This window comes from Galeopterus variegatus, unplaced genomic scaffold, assembly GCF_000696425.1.
Source record: "Galeopterus variegatus unplaced genomic scaffold, G_variegatus-3.0.2 Scaffold3225, whole genome shotgun sequence".
NCBI lineage: Eukaryota > Metazoa > Chordata > Mammalia > Dermoptera > Cynocephalidae > Galeopterus > Galeopterus variegatus.
In genome coordinates, this window is record NW_007729336.1 from 300,644 (window position 1) to 318,535 (window position 17,892).

The 17,892-nt window shown below is 39.7% G+C and overlaps 1 protein-coding gene across 3 annotated transcripts in view; it reads right to left on the reverse strand.

Annotated features, from left to right (window-relative positions):
* NOL10 (nucleolar protein 10) overlaps positions 1-17,892 on the reverse strand; it is a 137,600-nt gene that overhangs the window by 28,464 nt on the left and 91,244 nt on the right. For all 3 annotated transcript variants that reach the window (XM_008584326.1, XM_008584328.1, XM_008584327.1), the window contains 3 exons: positions 12,438-12,611; positions 11,905-12,152; positions 2,319-2,421 (listed from right to left, as the gene is read on the reverse strand). In XM_008584326.1, coding sequence (XP_008582548.1) covers positions 2,319-2,421; positions 11,905-12,152; positions 12,438-12,611 — 525 coding nt within the window. The remainder of the gene's footprint in view (positions 1-2,318; positions 2,422-11,904; positions 12,153-12,437; positions 12,612-17,892) is intronic.

Sequence of the window (17,892 nt, forward strand, 5' to 3'; positions counted from 1 at the left end):
GTTTTGCCACTATACAATTTTAAATAATATTAAAGCACAGATTCTCCCCCTTGAATGCTACTGGTATTTTAGCAAGTACATATGAAAATACTGAAAAAACTCAAGATTTTACCGGAGTATATCACACACACGGTATAAGAGGAGATTTCTATAAATGAATACACAAACAAGTCCATAAATATATTCTCAAGTGAAACTGAGATTTAATAATTAAGACTTTGTTGGTAAAGCGATAAAACACATCATACATTAACTGATACACCCCCCAAAAACAGTTTCAAAGCCTCTCTGCCTGATTCAGCTGAGGCCATTTTAAACAATTCTTAGTCCTTCTTTTCTTTTTTTTTTTAAGCAAAAATATAATTTCAGAGCCATCTTATTTTCATTTTACCACAAATTATAAAATGATATTCAACTTAGCACTTCCCTATTTTAAGAACAGAAGGGAAAGGCTTGTATTTTCACACTACTGCGAAGTAGACCCCCATTTGGTCTAGCAGGGGGGACTCTGGCAGCAGCTGAGGCGGCTTTCAAGCTACTGAACCCATGGCCCATCCTCGCTGCACTGCTCCTGCCTCACGCCTGATGTGCCTGAACTTCAGAGGGACGTGAGAAATGTTTTAAGGTGCATGCATGGAGAATTTCTAAGAAACTAGGACAGGCATGACGAGTTACTCTGAATGCATACCCAGTTTTGGCTTATTTAGATGATAAATGTTAGAGTGCAAATCTGCTCTAAACAGATTTAACTGAAATGCTTCTTCCACTTAGAATAAAAACATTTTTATCATTTGGCAAGTGTCCTGGAAGCAGGTAGGAAAAATTTTAGAAGAATCAGGGATGAATGGGTAAAGGACAAAAACAGACATTTCTTGGGAGAAGATGCACAAATGGCCGGTGAGCACATGACAAGATGCTCAGCATTATGAGTCAGCAGGGACCCTCAAGTCAAAGCCACAGTGAGATGCCACTTCACACCCACCAGAAGGGCTGAAACAGAAGACAGACAGCAACAGTGTCAGTGAGAACGTGGAAAAACTGGAACCTTCTCACACTGCTGGTGGGAATGTAAAATGGTATAGCCACTTTGGAAAACTGCCTGACAGTTCCTCAAAAGGTTAAAGAGTTATATCATATGATGCAGCAATTCCACTCACAGGTATACACCCAAGAGAAATAAAAATATTTGTTCAGGGAAAAACTTACACGTGAATTTTCCTGGCATTATTCATAACAGTAATCCAAACCAAACCAAACCAAACCAAACAACAACCCAAGTGTCCATCAGCAGATGAATGGATAAGCAAAACATGGTATGCAAGTATGTCTGGTGGAGTATTATCCAGCCATCAAAAGAAACAAAGTTCTGATACATGCTGCAACATAAGCCAGGTGCAAAATAAAGCATATTATGTGATTCCATTTATATGAAATGTCCAGAATAGGCAAATCTATACATAGAAAGTAGATTAGTGGTTGCCAGGGGTTGGGGGATGGGAGTATGGGAGTGACTGCTAACATGTATGGAGTTTCTTGCTGGGATGATGAAAATGTTCTGGAATTAAATTGTGTGGTGCTTACACAACTTAGTGAATATACTAAAAACCACTGAATTCTATTAAAAGAGTGAACTTTATGGTATGTGATTGATATCTCAATTTTAAAAAAATCAGAGATGGAATCTTTGTCATTCTTTTCTACTTGGTGATTATATTGAGGAGGACTGACTATGAATGAGAAAAAATTTTTTGAGAAATGAAACCATGTTGTTTCACTCATCTGTTAATAGCACATACTTAAGCGGCTTTTCCTCCTACAATGAGCAACAGGCATTATTACAGCTGGTTAAAGCAATGGATCTTTTAAATCAATTTAGAATAGGATTACCACCGGCAGAGTAATTCGCCTGTCTGGGAAAGCCGGATATAACTGTCATGAAGGTATTAGACTCTGCCAATTCCCGGTCTTCTTTAGAGTCCATTTTAGTGGCAGGTATTCTTTTACATCCTTAGTTGGTCAGGACTTTCACTTTACAAGGCTGTGGTGACCCAGAAACCAAGACAGCTGGTTCATCACCAACACAGCCGACTCCCAGGTCACAATAGGACACCAGTAACACTCCTGGTTCTGCTTTGGGAAGCAGTGTTCTCTGAAACCATGGGGCGCCGTCTGCAGGGAAAATGCTCGAGTAGGGAACACAGCTCCCTCAACAGGGGAGAAGCTTGCGAAGCCAGCTCTGAGGTCAGACACACACACAAAGCTATCAGAAGCCTATTTTTCTTTGTGAGTTAAAAAAATAATATTAAAAAACAACTTACCCTCTTTAATGTGAATGTCAATTGTTTGCTGCCAACAGTGGTGTCTGATACACTCAATGCCCCATGTTTGGCTTCTATTTTCAAACGATCTTCAAGGGTTTTGCTGTAGAAAATGTACAAGAATGACATATTAATTAGCATTATGTTATGTTTTGTTTTGAATCCTTGACCTTGGTGTTGTAACACTACGCTCTAACCAACTGAACTAACCGGCCAGCCAGCATTATGTTTTCATTTACCATTTTAAACAAGTTTTAATTAGGATTGATTGCATGAAGAAAAATTGTTTACATGTGTGGTTAAACACAAAAAATATCATTCACTTAATATTATCAATAAAAAGAAGCAGGTGCACTCGAAAAGTCATTACTCATTTTCAATAGATATGTCGTAAAAATAATGGCTAGCAAAAACACTCACTAATTTAATATTTTAAGTGGCAGTACCAAAGATTTCAATAGTTGCTACTTATCTTACTAAATCATAGTACTGAAGCCAAAATGCAAGGAGCAATATATTTCTGAAGCCTGTAATTTATTGTTATGGTCAGTGGCATTTAAGATTCTAAAGCATTTTATATTGAAAGCATGTACAAGTTAGGCATGTGAATATTTTAGCAACTTGTCCACCTTCTACAAGGAATGAACACATGAGGCCCTGCAGGAAAGAGCTATGATAATTCTAGTTTTTCCTCCCCTCAGCCTTAATTCACTAGACCACAAGTCATCAGCCCACATGAACCACTTGAAACACGAATCCATCTGATTATACTTATAGAAAACAAAAGCTATTACACTTTGGGTAAATTCTATCTGATTCAGCCCTAGTCACTGCTCTCTCCAAGCATCTTTCCTTCCAATTTCTTACCTGGATTACTTTCTGACACACTTTATCTCAAATTTAAATCTTTTTTTTTTTTTTTTCTTTAAAAGATGACCGGTAAGGGGATCTTAACCCTTGACTTGGTGTTGTCAGCACCACGCTCTCCCAAGTGAACCAACCGGCCATCCCTACATAGGGATCCGAACCCGTGGCCTTGGTGTTATCAGCACCACAGTCTCCCAAGTGAGCCACAGGATGGCCCCTCCAAATTCAAATCTCATTTCATTTCTTGATCATGTTTTCCAACCTTCTCTAGGGTCCCCTTATATAATCTGTGTCTCTGTTACAGTTTGTTGTCCCATGCAATTCATTATCATCTGCATAATTAACACAATTCCATGAATGTTGGCCCTTTTGTTAACTTGGTTTAGAGGGAAAAAAACTGAATTAACCATAAAAATGTATACTTCCAATAAGTTTAAACAGTGAGCTCTAACTCTTCTAGAAAGGGCTAAAGCAACACATTCATGGCTCTGTGATGAGATGGGGGCAGGGAGGGAGAGGAGAGAAGGGGAAAAAGGAAAGATTATGGTTCTTTTACTCTGTTCCCTCCTCAAAAAAAAGTGTACTTCTCTCTCTTGCCCTCCTTGGGCCAACCCAAAGTCACTGTACCATTTTAAAGTTAGTACTAAAAAACTTGACTGAGTAAAAGATAAAGAAAGGCTGAATTGTGAGAAAGGGCCTTCTTTTCCCTGAAATGGGATCTTTGCAACTAATTACTGAGCAGAACACAGCTCCTCAACAATCCATAAGACAGTGATGATCCTTTGAAATTCTGAAGCTAATGTTTGATGTTCACACCACGAGAGATTTACCTCTGGTTTATAACTACTAGTAATGTACTAAACATACCTTCTTTATATAATTTGAGACATAAAGTGGTTAGCATAAAAGTGGCACTCTTTTCTAAGCAATAATGTTATTAAGAAGCACTTTTAAAGTACTTTTCATCTTCAAAGTTCTTTACAGACTGACTAATTAATCCTTTCAACATCCCTGAGACAGAGGTATTTATCCTTTATAGATGGCAAAAAGGGAGGTAAGATGTTAAATGACTTGCCCCAGGCCACGAAAGGATTCAAGTCTAAAACCAGAATTCCAATTTAAGAATTTCTGGTTTCCAGACATGTGTCAGACCATACTTGATTTATAAAGTTTTGTTCAGGAAACTCGTCCACTAAATATTTTAAATGACAAGCTTCCACATGACAAACTGAATGAAATGAAGATTAAGTTTTTGTTTTTTTTTTTACAAGAATTTAGTAGGCAGAGTACCCTGCCTCTAGCATGCATGTGAATTATGTCAGCCGGAGCAAATCCTTCAGCCTGTTCATTTCATTTTTGCTCTTTCCTTTCACAGCTATAAACTCTGACGTTTTAAGATTAACAGGAATTCTGAATAACTATGGAGCCGCTGAGACAAGGTGGTACACAGAAAACACTAATTTGGGAAGAAAAAGACTTTTCAAGTAAATTGTGGGAAATTACTACTCTTTTAAGAATGACCTTATTTCCTCCAGGATAGGGTACATAAATTTCTGGTTTTCTCTCAACGTACTTTCGATGTGCACTTGTAAAAACTTGCTCCGTCTAGGCTACTTGGAAAGACAAGCTGAGTTTAGAAGGAGCCATGGCAGAAGATCAGACGCACACAGGGACTGTGTGTGGAGATTTCTACATTAAAGCAAGTTCTACTTTCCTCCCTTTGAAAGTCGGTTTACTGAACACGGTCATAACCATCAGTTCTACCACCTGCTTCCTGAGCATGACTTGGGTCAGAGATGACGAAGGAGACCCTTGCAGTAACACCTGAAAACTCTGTATCGTAACAGAAAAGCAAAACGCAGAAGATCACACTGCACGTCCTTCTGAGCGATGCCCGGCGCTGGCAGAGGACCAGCAGCTCTAGCCTTCCCCCGCCCTTCCTTCCCCAGCTCCTACTTCTCTTTTCCCTATCTGGGCTTCAGGTCTGTGGGCTATGGGGGACTTTCCAATTGATAGAAAAGTTAAGTATTTTAGGAAAAAAATGTAATTGGGGCAAGATGAACCAAAAAACCTCCAAATTTGTGGTGATTGCTAAGAAAATAGATACGGGCTTTAAAAGGTTGGAAGTGAGTGACATTACTCAGTATGGGATGGAGAGGGCTCTCAAGGGAAGAACCTAAATTATTAGTACAGCTATCTTAAAATAAAAAAGAAAAATGGGCATAAACTACAAGGGGAAAATCAAATTAGATATTTATAAGATGCCCCGGGAAAGCTGACTGATTTACTTCTTTGAGGTTTTAAAACACACACACACACTAAAATTTCTTTAATTAAAAATAATGCTCCTCAACTGAAAGTTTTTTAATTGCTTTGCATAGAAGGGGAAGTAGGAAAGAAGATAATATATGTAAAGGTATGTGCTTTTAGTACAGAATTTAGAAGAGTTAAATTAACTCTAATTAAAATAAAGGAGTCACCCTTCTATAGTCTATAACAGAATGAATAAAGAAAAACATAGAGAAACGGAATCCACAGATAGTGAATTTTAAGTATTTTTAAAATTTAATTTGAAGTACTTAATTTTAAATAACTAACTTTGACAAATCTTTACGTATGCCAGAAAGATAAAGAGTGCTTTCATAGACCGAACTGCAGGGGCCACCTAGCAGCTAGCATTTATAACCGAAGAAGGGAGATACCTTCACCTACTGATCTAGAGAGTTTTCATTCTAAGGATTTTCCACCGCTGGTCACCAACACAGACATCTCCAACACTACGCCTTGCAGGCCACAGCTGTTCCAGATATCAGAAAAGGGTGGATGTGCCCAGACTCTGGAGGCCGGAAAGCAGGAACTTCCCAATCCTCCCACCTATAAACACAATTATCTCCATGCATCCTGACCTCTTTCCCTCATCCTTGCAGGCCACAGCTGTTCCAGATATCAGAAAAGGGTGGATGTGCCCAGACTCTGGAGGCTGGAAAGCAGGAACTTCCCAATCCTCCCACCTATAAACACAATTATCTCCATGCATCCTGACCTCTTTCCCTCATGTCTCTCAGAAGTATACCTTGTCCTTTCTCAAGCTATCTCTGTAACCTCTGCTCCTGGTCCCATTTCCACCTGATTCCTCACCTAATTCTACATCAGTTCACTCCGCTCTCTAATTTCTTTGCTACCCTCTTCCCATAGTTGATTCCTCTCTACCTGAAAAATCGTCTCTCTCAAGCCCCCCCCCCACCAAAAAAATATTTCTCATCAAATTATCAGCTTTGACTCCTTCCTTTCATTGCTAAACTTCTTGGAAGAATCTCCAGCACTAACTGTTCACAATATTTTCAGTCTATTTTCAGTCTCCCATTCATTCATCACTCCACTGCAGTCACTCACTTGGTCTGACTCTTAGAAACTAGTCCCAGGAAGGCAATCCTCACAGTGGCCTTTTTCCACCTTTGTGCATGGCTCTCTCATGTTGACACAGGTACCACTCCCTTCTCTGAGACACACTTTCCATGTTTGGCTCTTTACACTTTTCCTCCTACCTCTCTGATAACCCTTAGTACTTTTTACTGCCCATCTTCTCCTTTGACTGTCCTCTAAATCAGAACCTTTAGCCTCAGGCAATCAGTAGATCTGTGGTGTCTCTAAAATTCTATGCATTACTTTGCACACATTTGTTTTTTTCTAAAGACAGGTAAGTGGTTTTTGTCACAGACTCAAGAAAAGTGTGTTTTTCCCCAGGGTTCCCTTCTGAGGCTCATCTTACTCTCTACACTTACAGTTGGTCTTTTTCCATTCTCGGTTTCAGCCACACAGTAAAAGCTGGCATCTCTCAAACGAGCCTCTCACCCCTCCTCTCCAAGGGCCCTGCAGGACTAGCGTGCTGACCACCCAGCTGGTTACTCTCAGCCTCAGACCTGCTCCTGATCCTGTACTTTCACCTTAGCAGTAACACTGCTAGACATCTCAACGTCGCCAAGACTGTCCCATTCCTAACATCACAACAGTAACCAACGCTGCGGCGGCTGGCACGCACTCTCTCTCACTTGCAGACGGTCTTAGGACCAGTCTGGGGCCGAGTCTGCCTGCCCCTCTGCCGCACAGTGAGGGCTTTCATCACTCTGGCAGGGCGACTGTGCTGGTTTGTCAGCTCATCTTCTGTCTGGGTGTCCGGTTTCTTTGTACACTATCTAAAACAGAGATATTGTGTTGACGGGTTTCTGGAAAATATGGACTTTCTATGCCTACATGTTTTTATTTTTATGTTCTACAACAAACGTGTACTGCTTTATTTGTAAAAAGTATTTACATTGCTGGGGGAGGGGTAGAAATAGATTTGATAATGTTAATCTTAGCTTAAAAACCTTTCTGGTTTTCCAGGATGCGTTGGCAGCGGTACCCCCCCTCCTGCCCCGTTCCCACCACTGCCTCTGCACCTCTCCCACCTGCCGAGGGCTCAGCTTTGCATCTCTCACAAGACCAGCTTCAACAGGACCCCTCGGGAAGACTGCCTTAAACTCCCCCCAAACTGGTCCTACCGGGCCTCCGGTCCTTTCCAGGCCTCACGCGGGCCTCTCCGTGAGTGCTGCGGGCCCCGGGGTCCAGGGTCACTCTTGGCTCACACTTGGCATAGGTGGGTGGGGAGGCTGATAAGCGGCTGAACAAACTCACAAACACAGCGAGCATGTTGTAAGGCCTAAGAGTATGTGTTGGCAGACACGTGCATTCATCTAAAGCCATATGACTACGCCAAGCAAAGAGGACAAGTCACTCAAGCACTGAGCCACTAATAATCCAGTCATGACTGAAATTCAGTAAGCAGTTTGTGCCAAAATGCTAGCAAACTGCAAAAAGCTATTCATATCAAAGGGTTATCAACTTTAAACAACAGGATTTTTTCTTTTAAGCTCATATAAGTATTATCACTTACATAGATATTCTTTTCAAAAAGAATGTTTAACTTAGTAAGAACATTTACTACAGTGTATTTGCTATTGTTTATTCTTAAATACTAAATTATTATCCCTTTTGTTTTTTGCATTAATATCCTGCTACATCCCCCAGGCAGAAGGAAAAATGTTAGTGACATTAGTCATACCTCCTACCCCCAAATCGCGGCCTCCTATTACCATGGTTACCCTCAAAACATGCTCCCAGATTTTCCTGATCCATGTGTTATGAGGGAAATGAGTTCTTTTTCAGCAGATCTTAAAGGGGTAACTTCCTGAGTTGCCTGATGTGTAGCCAAGGCGTGCAAGACTCATACTTTCAACAGGTATTTATCAAGTGCCTACTCTGGTCTAAGAACTTACTCAGGAGCTTGAGATGAAGCAGTAAATAAAGCAAGATAAAAATAGATAATCTAACAAATAAATTCATTCCACAGAATCAGAACACTGGAAACAAGCTGACTTCCCTTTGCTTCCAAGTAGGACTACAAATAAAACATTTAAGAATAAAAGTATAAAAAGGGAGGTTGCACACACTGCTGGTGGGAATGTAAAATGGCACAGCTTTTTTTGGAAAACAGTTTGGCAGTTTCTCCAAATACTAAACAGAGGTACTATACGACCAGCAACTCCCCCTGTAGGTATTTACCCAGAATTACTAAAAACGTATGTCCAGGCAAAAATGTATACATGAATGTTCATAATAGCATTATTCACAATAGCCAAAATTTGGGAACAAGGCAGATATCCATCAACTGATAAATGGATAAATAAAATGTGGCTTATCCATACACTCAAATATTATTTGGCAATAAAAACAAAGTACACATACATACCAATGTGCATAAACATTAGAAACATTGCTAAGTGTGCCAGCCCATGGCTCACTTGGGAGAGTGTGGTGCTGATAACACCAAGGCCACAAGTTTGGATCCCTATATAGGGATGGCCGGTTTGCTCACTTGGGACAGCGTGGTGCTGACAACACCAAGTCCAGGGTTAAGATCCCCTTACCGGTCATCTTTAAAAAACAAACAAACAAAAAACCCATTGCTGAGTGAAAGAAGCCAGACGCAAAATGCCACACGTATAATTCATTTATATGAGATGTCAGAATAGGCAATATAGAGATAGAAAAGTAGATTAGTGGTTACCTGGGGCTGGGAGGTGGGGTGGGGGGTAAATAGGGAGTGACTGCTAATGGGGTATGAGGTTTCTTTTTGGGGTTATGAAATTGTGGTGATGGTTGCACAACTCTGTGAAAACATTAGAAGCCAATGAATTGTATTTCTTTAAGTAAGTGAATTGTGTGTTGTGTAAATTACATCTAAAGAAAGTCAATTAAAAAAAAGTTGGTAGGTAAAGAAAACATCTTTAAAAGATATCAAGAATATTACTAGCTTCATTATTCACCGACATATCTTCTGTTACTCAGAACCAGAATTTTGAGATGCTTCTGGATTCTAAATTGAAGGATCTGGTGTCCCAGATAATTGCTAGAAGCTGGTGAAATAAAGATGAGTAAGACATATTTCATCTCCAGAAACAATTAAGCCTATTTACTGATGTCCTCCCCACCCTTTTCTTCTTGGTGCCTTTGTTGAAGATCAGTTGGCTGTAGGTACATGGATTGATTTCTGGATTCTCTACTCTGTTCCACTCGTCTGTGTGTCTGTTTTTATGCCAGTCCCATGCTGTTTTGGTTACTACAGCTTTGTAGTCTAACTTGAAGTCAGGTAGTATAATACCCCACTTAATTTTTTCTGCTTAGGATTGCTTTGGCTATTCGGGGTCTTCTGCTGTTCCACATGAATGTTAGTATTGTTTTCTATTTCTGTGATGAATGTCATTGGTATTTTGATGGGGATAAAATACGTAGGGATAAATTTAACCATGGAGGTGAAAGATCTCTACAATGAGAACTATAAATCACTGCTGAAAGAAATTATAGAGGACATAAAAAAGATGGAAAGACATTCCATGTTCATGGATTGGATGAATTAAAGTTGTGAAAATGTCCATACTACCTAAAATGATCTACAAATTCAATGCAATCCCCATCAAAATACCAATGACACTCCTCCCCTTCTGGAAACACATTTCCCTGAATGGAAAGCTGGGAGCTGAGAAGCACAAGTACAGAAATGGTACTGACCCCAATCTAACCTCTCATCTGTACTGCCCACTCCTCCTCCTCCACCCTGTGACTGCTCCCAAGGCTCCCAGGACATTACAGCTCTTCTTTCAAGACATCTACTGTGACCATCTATCACAATCAAATCTTGCACATCTGTATTAGTCCATTTCTGCTGCTTATAACAAAATACCTGGAACTGGGTGATTTATAAAGAAAACGAAATTTATTCCTTACAATTTCTGAGGCTGGGAAGTCCAAAGTCCATCCGGTGGGGGCGACAGTGACCCTGGAGTCTCACATTGCAAGATGGTGGAAGCAGAGAGAGCAGAGAAGGAGACAGACTTTCCTCTCTCTTCTTTTAAAGCCCTCAGAACCACGCCCCTGACCACCATTTTTAATCCACTCACTATTGCATGGTCCTACAATCTAATCACCTCTTCAAGGCCCCACCTTTCAATTACCACAGTAGGATTTCCCACTCTCTTAACAGTCACAGTGAAGGCCAAGTTTCTAATACCTGAAAGTTGGGGAACACAATTCAAGCTTCAGTGAGTTTTGAGGGGACATAATTCAATCTACTACAACATCAATATTGTCCTGGAAATTCTCAGAGACTTATATAATTTAGAGCTTGTACACAGTTTGGACTTGAGTACTTAGCTTGTTCCTCACTTAAACACCTGAAACTGAAAATTGTTCAAATAATACCACTTTTTTTTTGAAGACTGATTTTTTAAAACTGTGGTAAATATAACATAAAAGCTTACCATTTTAAACATTTTTAAACAGACAATTCAGTAGCATTAAATACATTCCCATTGTTGTGCAATCATCACCACAAGCCATCTCTAGAACATTTTCATCATCCCAAACTGAAACTCTGTTTCCATTAATCACTAACTCCTCTTTCTCCCTCTCCCCAGCTCCTGGCAACCACCACTCTGCTTTCTGTCTCTATGATGACTATTGTGGAATATCACACACTTTTTTTTATCTCTCCATTTTCCTGCAAAAGGAATTTTCCTTAAAATTTCTGGCAAATTTTCCAAGTGAACTTTTCAATAATCAGGTAAATTGAGATGGGGAAAACATAACTGAGATTCTAATTTTTAAAAATAATTTTTTGAAAAAAAAAAAATAATTTTTTGTTAAGAGGCAAAGAATTTATTATCTCTTAATTACCCCTGTCTAAAAGGCTTCAAACCACTGATCTGTAGGACATAGAAAAAGCCAGATACTCTCTGCAGGTTAGGGAATCCAGTGGAAAAAAAGCAAGGACAACAGAAGAGTGTGGCTTTTGCAGTTTAAAAGTGTTGTAGTGTGTATTTACTAGTACTCACACGGCTGTGGCCTATATTTTACTGCATATAAAAAACACCTCAAAAAGTTGCTTAGAAAAATAAATAAATGAAGTAACCCGTGCACTTCAACAGTGACATCCCCCTGGCCTGCTGTGGTGCTTCTCCCACGTCACCTCCTGTGTGGCTCTCCCCATCCCTTCATGCTCTCATCCCTTCCCCCACAGCCCCACTCAAAGAAGACAGAAATGTTAGCCTCAGGGCAATGTGCCCACAAGGAAAGGCAAGGGCTCTGCCACATGTCAACTTGTCGCTAAGGGAGCACTACTCACTTCATCAGTTTCTGCTTTGTGGCAGAATCTTTGAAGCTTCTGAATTCTTCTCCTGCTTTGATCTCATAAAACTGGGGCTTTAGGACCGTCTGCTGGTCCTCCTTGCGTTGTTCCTGCCGCTTCACTTTTTCCTCCTGCTGGAGAAGTCTGCGCTGCTTCCTGACCTCTTCAACCCAGTCTTTTTCATCATCTGAACTCTCCGAACTTTCTGCATCACTCGGTTTTCCTTCCGGTTCTTCCTCCTCTTCCTGAAAATAAAAATAGTAAGAAGCAGCTCTTTTCCTCCAAGCTAACACTGACCCATATTTTCTTTTAAATAGCATTGGGCCATTAGAGTACGTGACAGCTACTCCATCACATGCATCTAAAGAAATGCCTTTAATCAAATAAGAGACATGCCAAAGCTGAATGTCAAACAGTTAAGATGTAATTAATTACACCTCAAGCACAATCAAACACTCTTCTCTAACTTACAGGGAAAACTTGATGTTAAAGAAACAGTAGCAAATTCTAAATGACAAGGAGCACATTACTTTTTCACGAAGTTCCTGTTGCTCTAAGAGTCGTAGTTTCTTCTTCCTTTTTTCACTAATTTTTGAAACAAGTGGATTCAAAAGCCTAAATTCTTCACTCTCTTCATCTACTTGGAAGTCGGGATTCTCAAACATAACTTTAAATCGATCATCAGTGAGAATATTTGGAAGGCTCTATAAGAAAAATAAGAAAAAGTATGTAAAAATTTAAGTTAGCATCTGAATAAAATCTTGTCCAAAAGATGGCCTAAAAACATTCATTCTATTATAAATTAATAAGCTGCATAAGGCATAAATTATTAATTCATTATGAAATTTCTTTACAATTAGTTTTAATTTGCACCCAGTTTAATCTCCCACCAACAAAAGAAATTAATCTACTTTGCAGATGATATATATTATTTGGCCATTACACACAATGAGCTAACAATGAGCCTTTTTGGCTAACTTTATGCTTAGCACGTTAGAAAGAATTTTCTTCAATTAACATTTTTAATGCAAAAAACTTTTCAAGGAAATACATAATTTTTTAAAACATGGCTTTTAAAGCATAGCTACTATATGGAATTAAAATAAGAGACTCTTTCAACTTCATATCCCAAAACTGAGAGAGGCAGACCACACTGACTATGTAAGTCAAAAATTACTGAGGGCTCCCTTATTATTCCTTAGTTGCTACAGGCTTGGAAGCCAGAAAAAAACAGCCCACCTAGAATGGTCTGCAGATCAAAGTAAACAAAGCTGGAAAAAGCTAACCTGTATGTGATGAACTCTAGTTCTACTGAGCAGACTTTATTTTACTGCTTCTCCACTATTTAGAGTAAATAAGGTTGTAAGCAGTTGAGTTCTCAATACTTTATTAGTGTGACAGAGCCACACAAAAATTTGGTAAATCATTTAAGAACTTGGCCTGTTTATTACTTGTATGTGACTAAAAATTGATAAACCCTTACCTAAAATTCTATGAGATACTGAATTCAACAAGTCTTCCCTGATTAAGTATCATTTCCAAGATGGACATAGGACTAAAGAAGAAACAAAGACAAAGAAGATCTAGTTCCTGATCCCGATCTGGTGAGAGAGAAAAAAAATTGCAAATAAACATGTAAAAGAAGGCATCTTGTGAAGGATGCTCAGTACAACTGAAAGTGTTGGAAAATAATTCCAACAAGAGACATCCCAGAAAGGTTCATAGGGACATGGTGTCTGGGAGGAAGCTTGAAAGATAAGTGGGTTTCGGTTGGTAGAATCTGAAGAAAGGGCATTTCCAGCTGACTGAGGAATGGTGAACAGTCTGCTGACACAAGAACAGCGTAATGTGAGAAAGCATTTTTTGATTAGGCCAGACTGTAAAGGATTTCAAATGCCGCGCCTGCTATTCTGAAGGCTGAGGGGAAACACTAGAGCGGAGGAGGAAGGGGATGATAAAGAGAAGAGGGCTTCAAGAATCTCAGATGACAACCGTGACTGTGTGTTCGGAGTCTGCACCAGCACAGGGTATGGTGGACTGTGCAGGAGAACGAGAGGAACAAAGAAGACCAAGAGGCCACTTGAGAAAAGCGGAGAAGAGACAGGGCCTGAATTAGGGCAATGGGAATATGCGGTGGGAACACATGCCTTTTAGGAAAGAATGACTGTGAGATAATTTCTAAATTAGGACTGCTAGACGGATCCACCTGTGGATGAGAGGGTTAAGAGTTAAAAACAGGGTTAGAAACTGCTCTCAAAAGTCTAGCATAAGTGACCAGAAAGCTGGTGACACCATGAATTAGGATCCATCACTAGAAAGCATTAGAAAAAAGGCAGTGGGTGGGGAAGGGCAAGAAATGATGCTCCAGTTGAGACTGGTGAAGTCTGTGCAGCAGGAGCACGTCACCTGGATCCTGATGGGGGCTGCAGGTGTCTGGAAACAACGCGCCAAGTCTCAGGAGAGAGGAGGGGCTACAATGTACATTTTGGAGTTTTCTGTAAATATGGAATAAGCGATATTGCCAAGGATTCAGATTTTTTCAAATGAATAGCTATGTGCCCAGTTCATATATTTTCAGGCTAAAAAAAATAAAACCCAAGAGAAAATTTTTTCTTCTTATCTTCCTGTATTTGGTAAAGTAATAATCATATTTAGTAAATAACAGAGAACAATGTTAAAAAGAATATGTTGCTGGTATTCTTAATTCAAAATAAATAAATTGCACTGCCTAAAGACAAGTATGTTTTGGATGAACAATTATAAAATAAAAATTCTTCTGACCCAGCTGTAAAAATGTTTCTCCCAGGGATTTTTCCTAGTCTATTTGTTTGTTTTCACAGCTGTGTTGGAAAAAAAAAAAAAAAAAAGATAAGGTGTACTTAGTAATGTTGTATAGTAGTTTACAAGTGTCTCGCTAGTGATCTGGCCTATAAATATACACACATACATACTCAACACTTACCACTAGAATTTGGAAAACATCTTAAAGTACCACAGCCCTACCTCAAATAACTGTATTTGTAGATCTGAGTAGGATGCTTATTTACCATTAATATTGTGTCCCAACATAGTAACATATGAGAGAAATGCTTGCCATTTAAGATAAATTCTTTTTTATTATAAATGGACGGCTTATAATTATATAAATTTATGGGGTACAAAGTGTAGTTACAGCTTATGAATACAACGTGGAATAATTAAATCAAGCTAGCTAACATTTCCATCCCCTCAAATACTTTTAACGTTTTTTTGTGGTGAGAACATTTGAAATTTACTCCCTTAACAATTTTGAAATGTACAATACTCTATTATTAACTATATTCACCACACTGTTCAACAGAACTTAAAAAAAGAAACAAACATATTCCTCCTCCTGAGACTTTGCATCCTTTGACCATCATCTACCCACAGCCTCCAGCCCCCCGACTCTGTAACCACCATTCTACTCTACTCCTATGAATTCGGGTACTGTAGATTCCACGTACAAGTGAGGACACGTGGTATTTCTTTCTATGCCTGGCTTATTTCACTTAGTGTAACGTTCTCCAAATCCATTCCTGTTGTCACAAATGACAGAATTTCCTTCTTAAGGCTGAATAGTATTAATCATGTAACTATACCACATTATCTTCATCTTTTCATCTAGTGAAGGACACTTAGGCTGATGCCATTACTTGGCGATTGTGAACAGTACTACAATAAACACAAGGCGCAGATCTCTCTCTGACAAACTGATTTCAAATCTTTTCAGTAAATACCCAGAAGTAGGATTGCTGGATCATATGGTAGTTCTATTTTTAATTTTCTGAGAAACCTCCGTACTGTTTTCCACAATGACTGTACTAATTTACATTCCCACCAACAGTGTACAAGGGTTCCCTCTTCTCCACATCTTCGTCAACACTTGCTATCTTCTGACTTTTTGATCAAAACCATTTTAAAAGGTATGAGATGATATTTCATTGTGGTTTTAATTAGCACCCCCCCAAAACACGTTAATTCATATTTCCCTAATCATTAGTGACCTTGCACTTTTTTTTCAATGGTATGATATCTATGAAATTAAGTTGGTACAGACTTCTGAGTAAAGATGGTGGCTTGAACACAAGCATCTCCTTTTAATCTCTCCTAAAAACCTCACTAGAACAATAGAAAAGAGTCTTTTAAGAAAAAAGACACAAACCCTTAAGGATGAGGAGGAAGGGAAACAGGAGCAATAAAATTTTGGAAGCAAGAAAGAAGTCTATTTAAAAATCCCACCCCAGCCCTTTCCCATTGGAGGAGGGAAAAGAGGCAGGGCCCAGCTCTGTGAGAGCAAGGGAAGTGTGCTGGTAAAAAGGAGAGGAAGTGAAGGTTGGCACAGGAGGCTGAGGTGCCCCCTATCTCCCATACCCCCAAGCTCTTGTGACCTGCACTTGTCAGTTCTCAGAATGCTGCTAGCCAGGCCTCCAAGCAGGAGGACCTGACCACCCAAGAGAAAGGCCTAAAAGATACTGATACCTGGAGCTTTCCCAAATAGACAGTTAGGCCATGTCACCACACAGTGACTGAGGGACTCTGTCCCCACCTCAGCTTTTTAATTCCCTCACTCTTCACTATGAACAAATAACCATATTTTTTCCAGAAAACTCCCCAGCACTGAAAACCTAAACTAAATTTCAGACTGAAAGGCTCACCAAGCATCCGGCACTATGGGCCAGATTTACAGACTGAAAATGGACCCACAGCATGGCCCATCATCTTATATGAGATTTCCTTGGACATTTCCTCTTTCTGGGCTTACTCTCTTATTTTAGAGGTATAAATCCTCTAGTAACTTCCTGAGGGAAAGCAGTATAAGGCTAATTTGTTGTTGAGAACCCGAATGCTTGAAAATATGTATAGTTTTTCTTTTTCGTGGTTGGTTGGTACAGGGACTGAACCCTGGACCTTGGTGTTATCCACACCACGCTCTAACCAACTGAGCTAACCAGCCAGCTCACCTTTTTTTCTTTTTTGAAAATATCTTTAACATATCGTCATACTGACTGACTACTTGTCTGGGTTAGAAAGCATTAGGCTGGAAACTATATTCCTTCTGAAAACTGAAGGTTCTTAAAATTCTTTATAAAACATGGGAGTGAAGTAGACTAGATCCCCAGGATAATGGTAAAGGGAGATCCCAGATTAGAAGGTGTCCAGTCCAGAATGGAGTGGGGCAGAAAGATCTAGAAGCAACTTCTTCAGGAAGGTAAAATTAATATAACATCTGATCTATATAAATATCTTGAGATGAGATTCAGGTAACTGGTAAAGAAATGGGGGTTAATTAGTGATAACTACATAGAAAGCAAAAAGAGATAATTGTTCACTCCAGGGGAAACAAAGGTTGTACAAGAAATGCAGCCGCAGATTACTACTGAATCTGACTCAGCTGTAAATAGTACTTACATAGTTATAGCAATGCAAATGCTGAATGCTGACTTAACCAAAATTACAATACTATATAGCTTTATTGAAAGGAAAAGTTATCAAAAGATAATGCCTATCTCAAGCAGTAGCAATACAGGCAATATTAAGAGAGATAGACTTTAATATCAACATAATCAGCTAAAAAAGCAAAAGTGGTTGTTGCCTCAGCAGTGGTGAAAACAGGGGAGGGAAGAGTAAGGAGGAGGTGGACAATAGATAGCTCATGCTCCTAACAAACCTTGGAGAACTGTTAAATTTTTTAAAAATTATGTATGTGGGGGCCGGCCCGGTGGCGCACTGGATAGTGCGCCGCTTGGGAAGCACGGCGGCGCGCGCTGCCCGAGGGTTCGGATCCCACATACAGACCGGTTCCCGCTCACTGGCTGAGCGAGGCGCGGGAGCAACACCGAGGTTTGCAATCCCGTTGCCGGTCCCTGGTCCGGTGCGGGGGCAACACTGAGGGTTGCGATCCGTTGCCGGACACGGAAAAAAGACAAAAGACAAAAAAAAAAAAAAAAAAAAAAAAAAAAAATT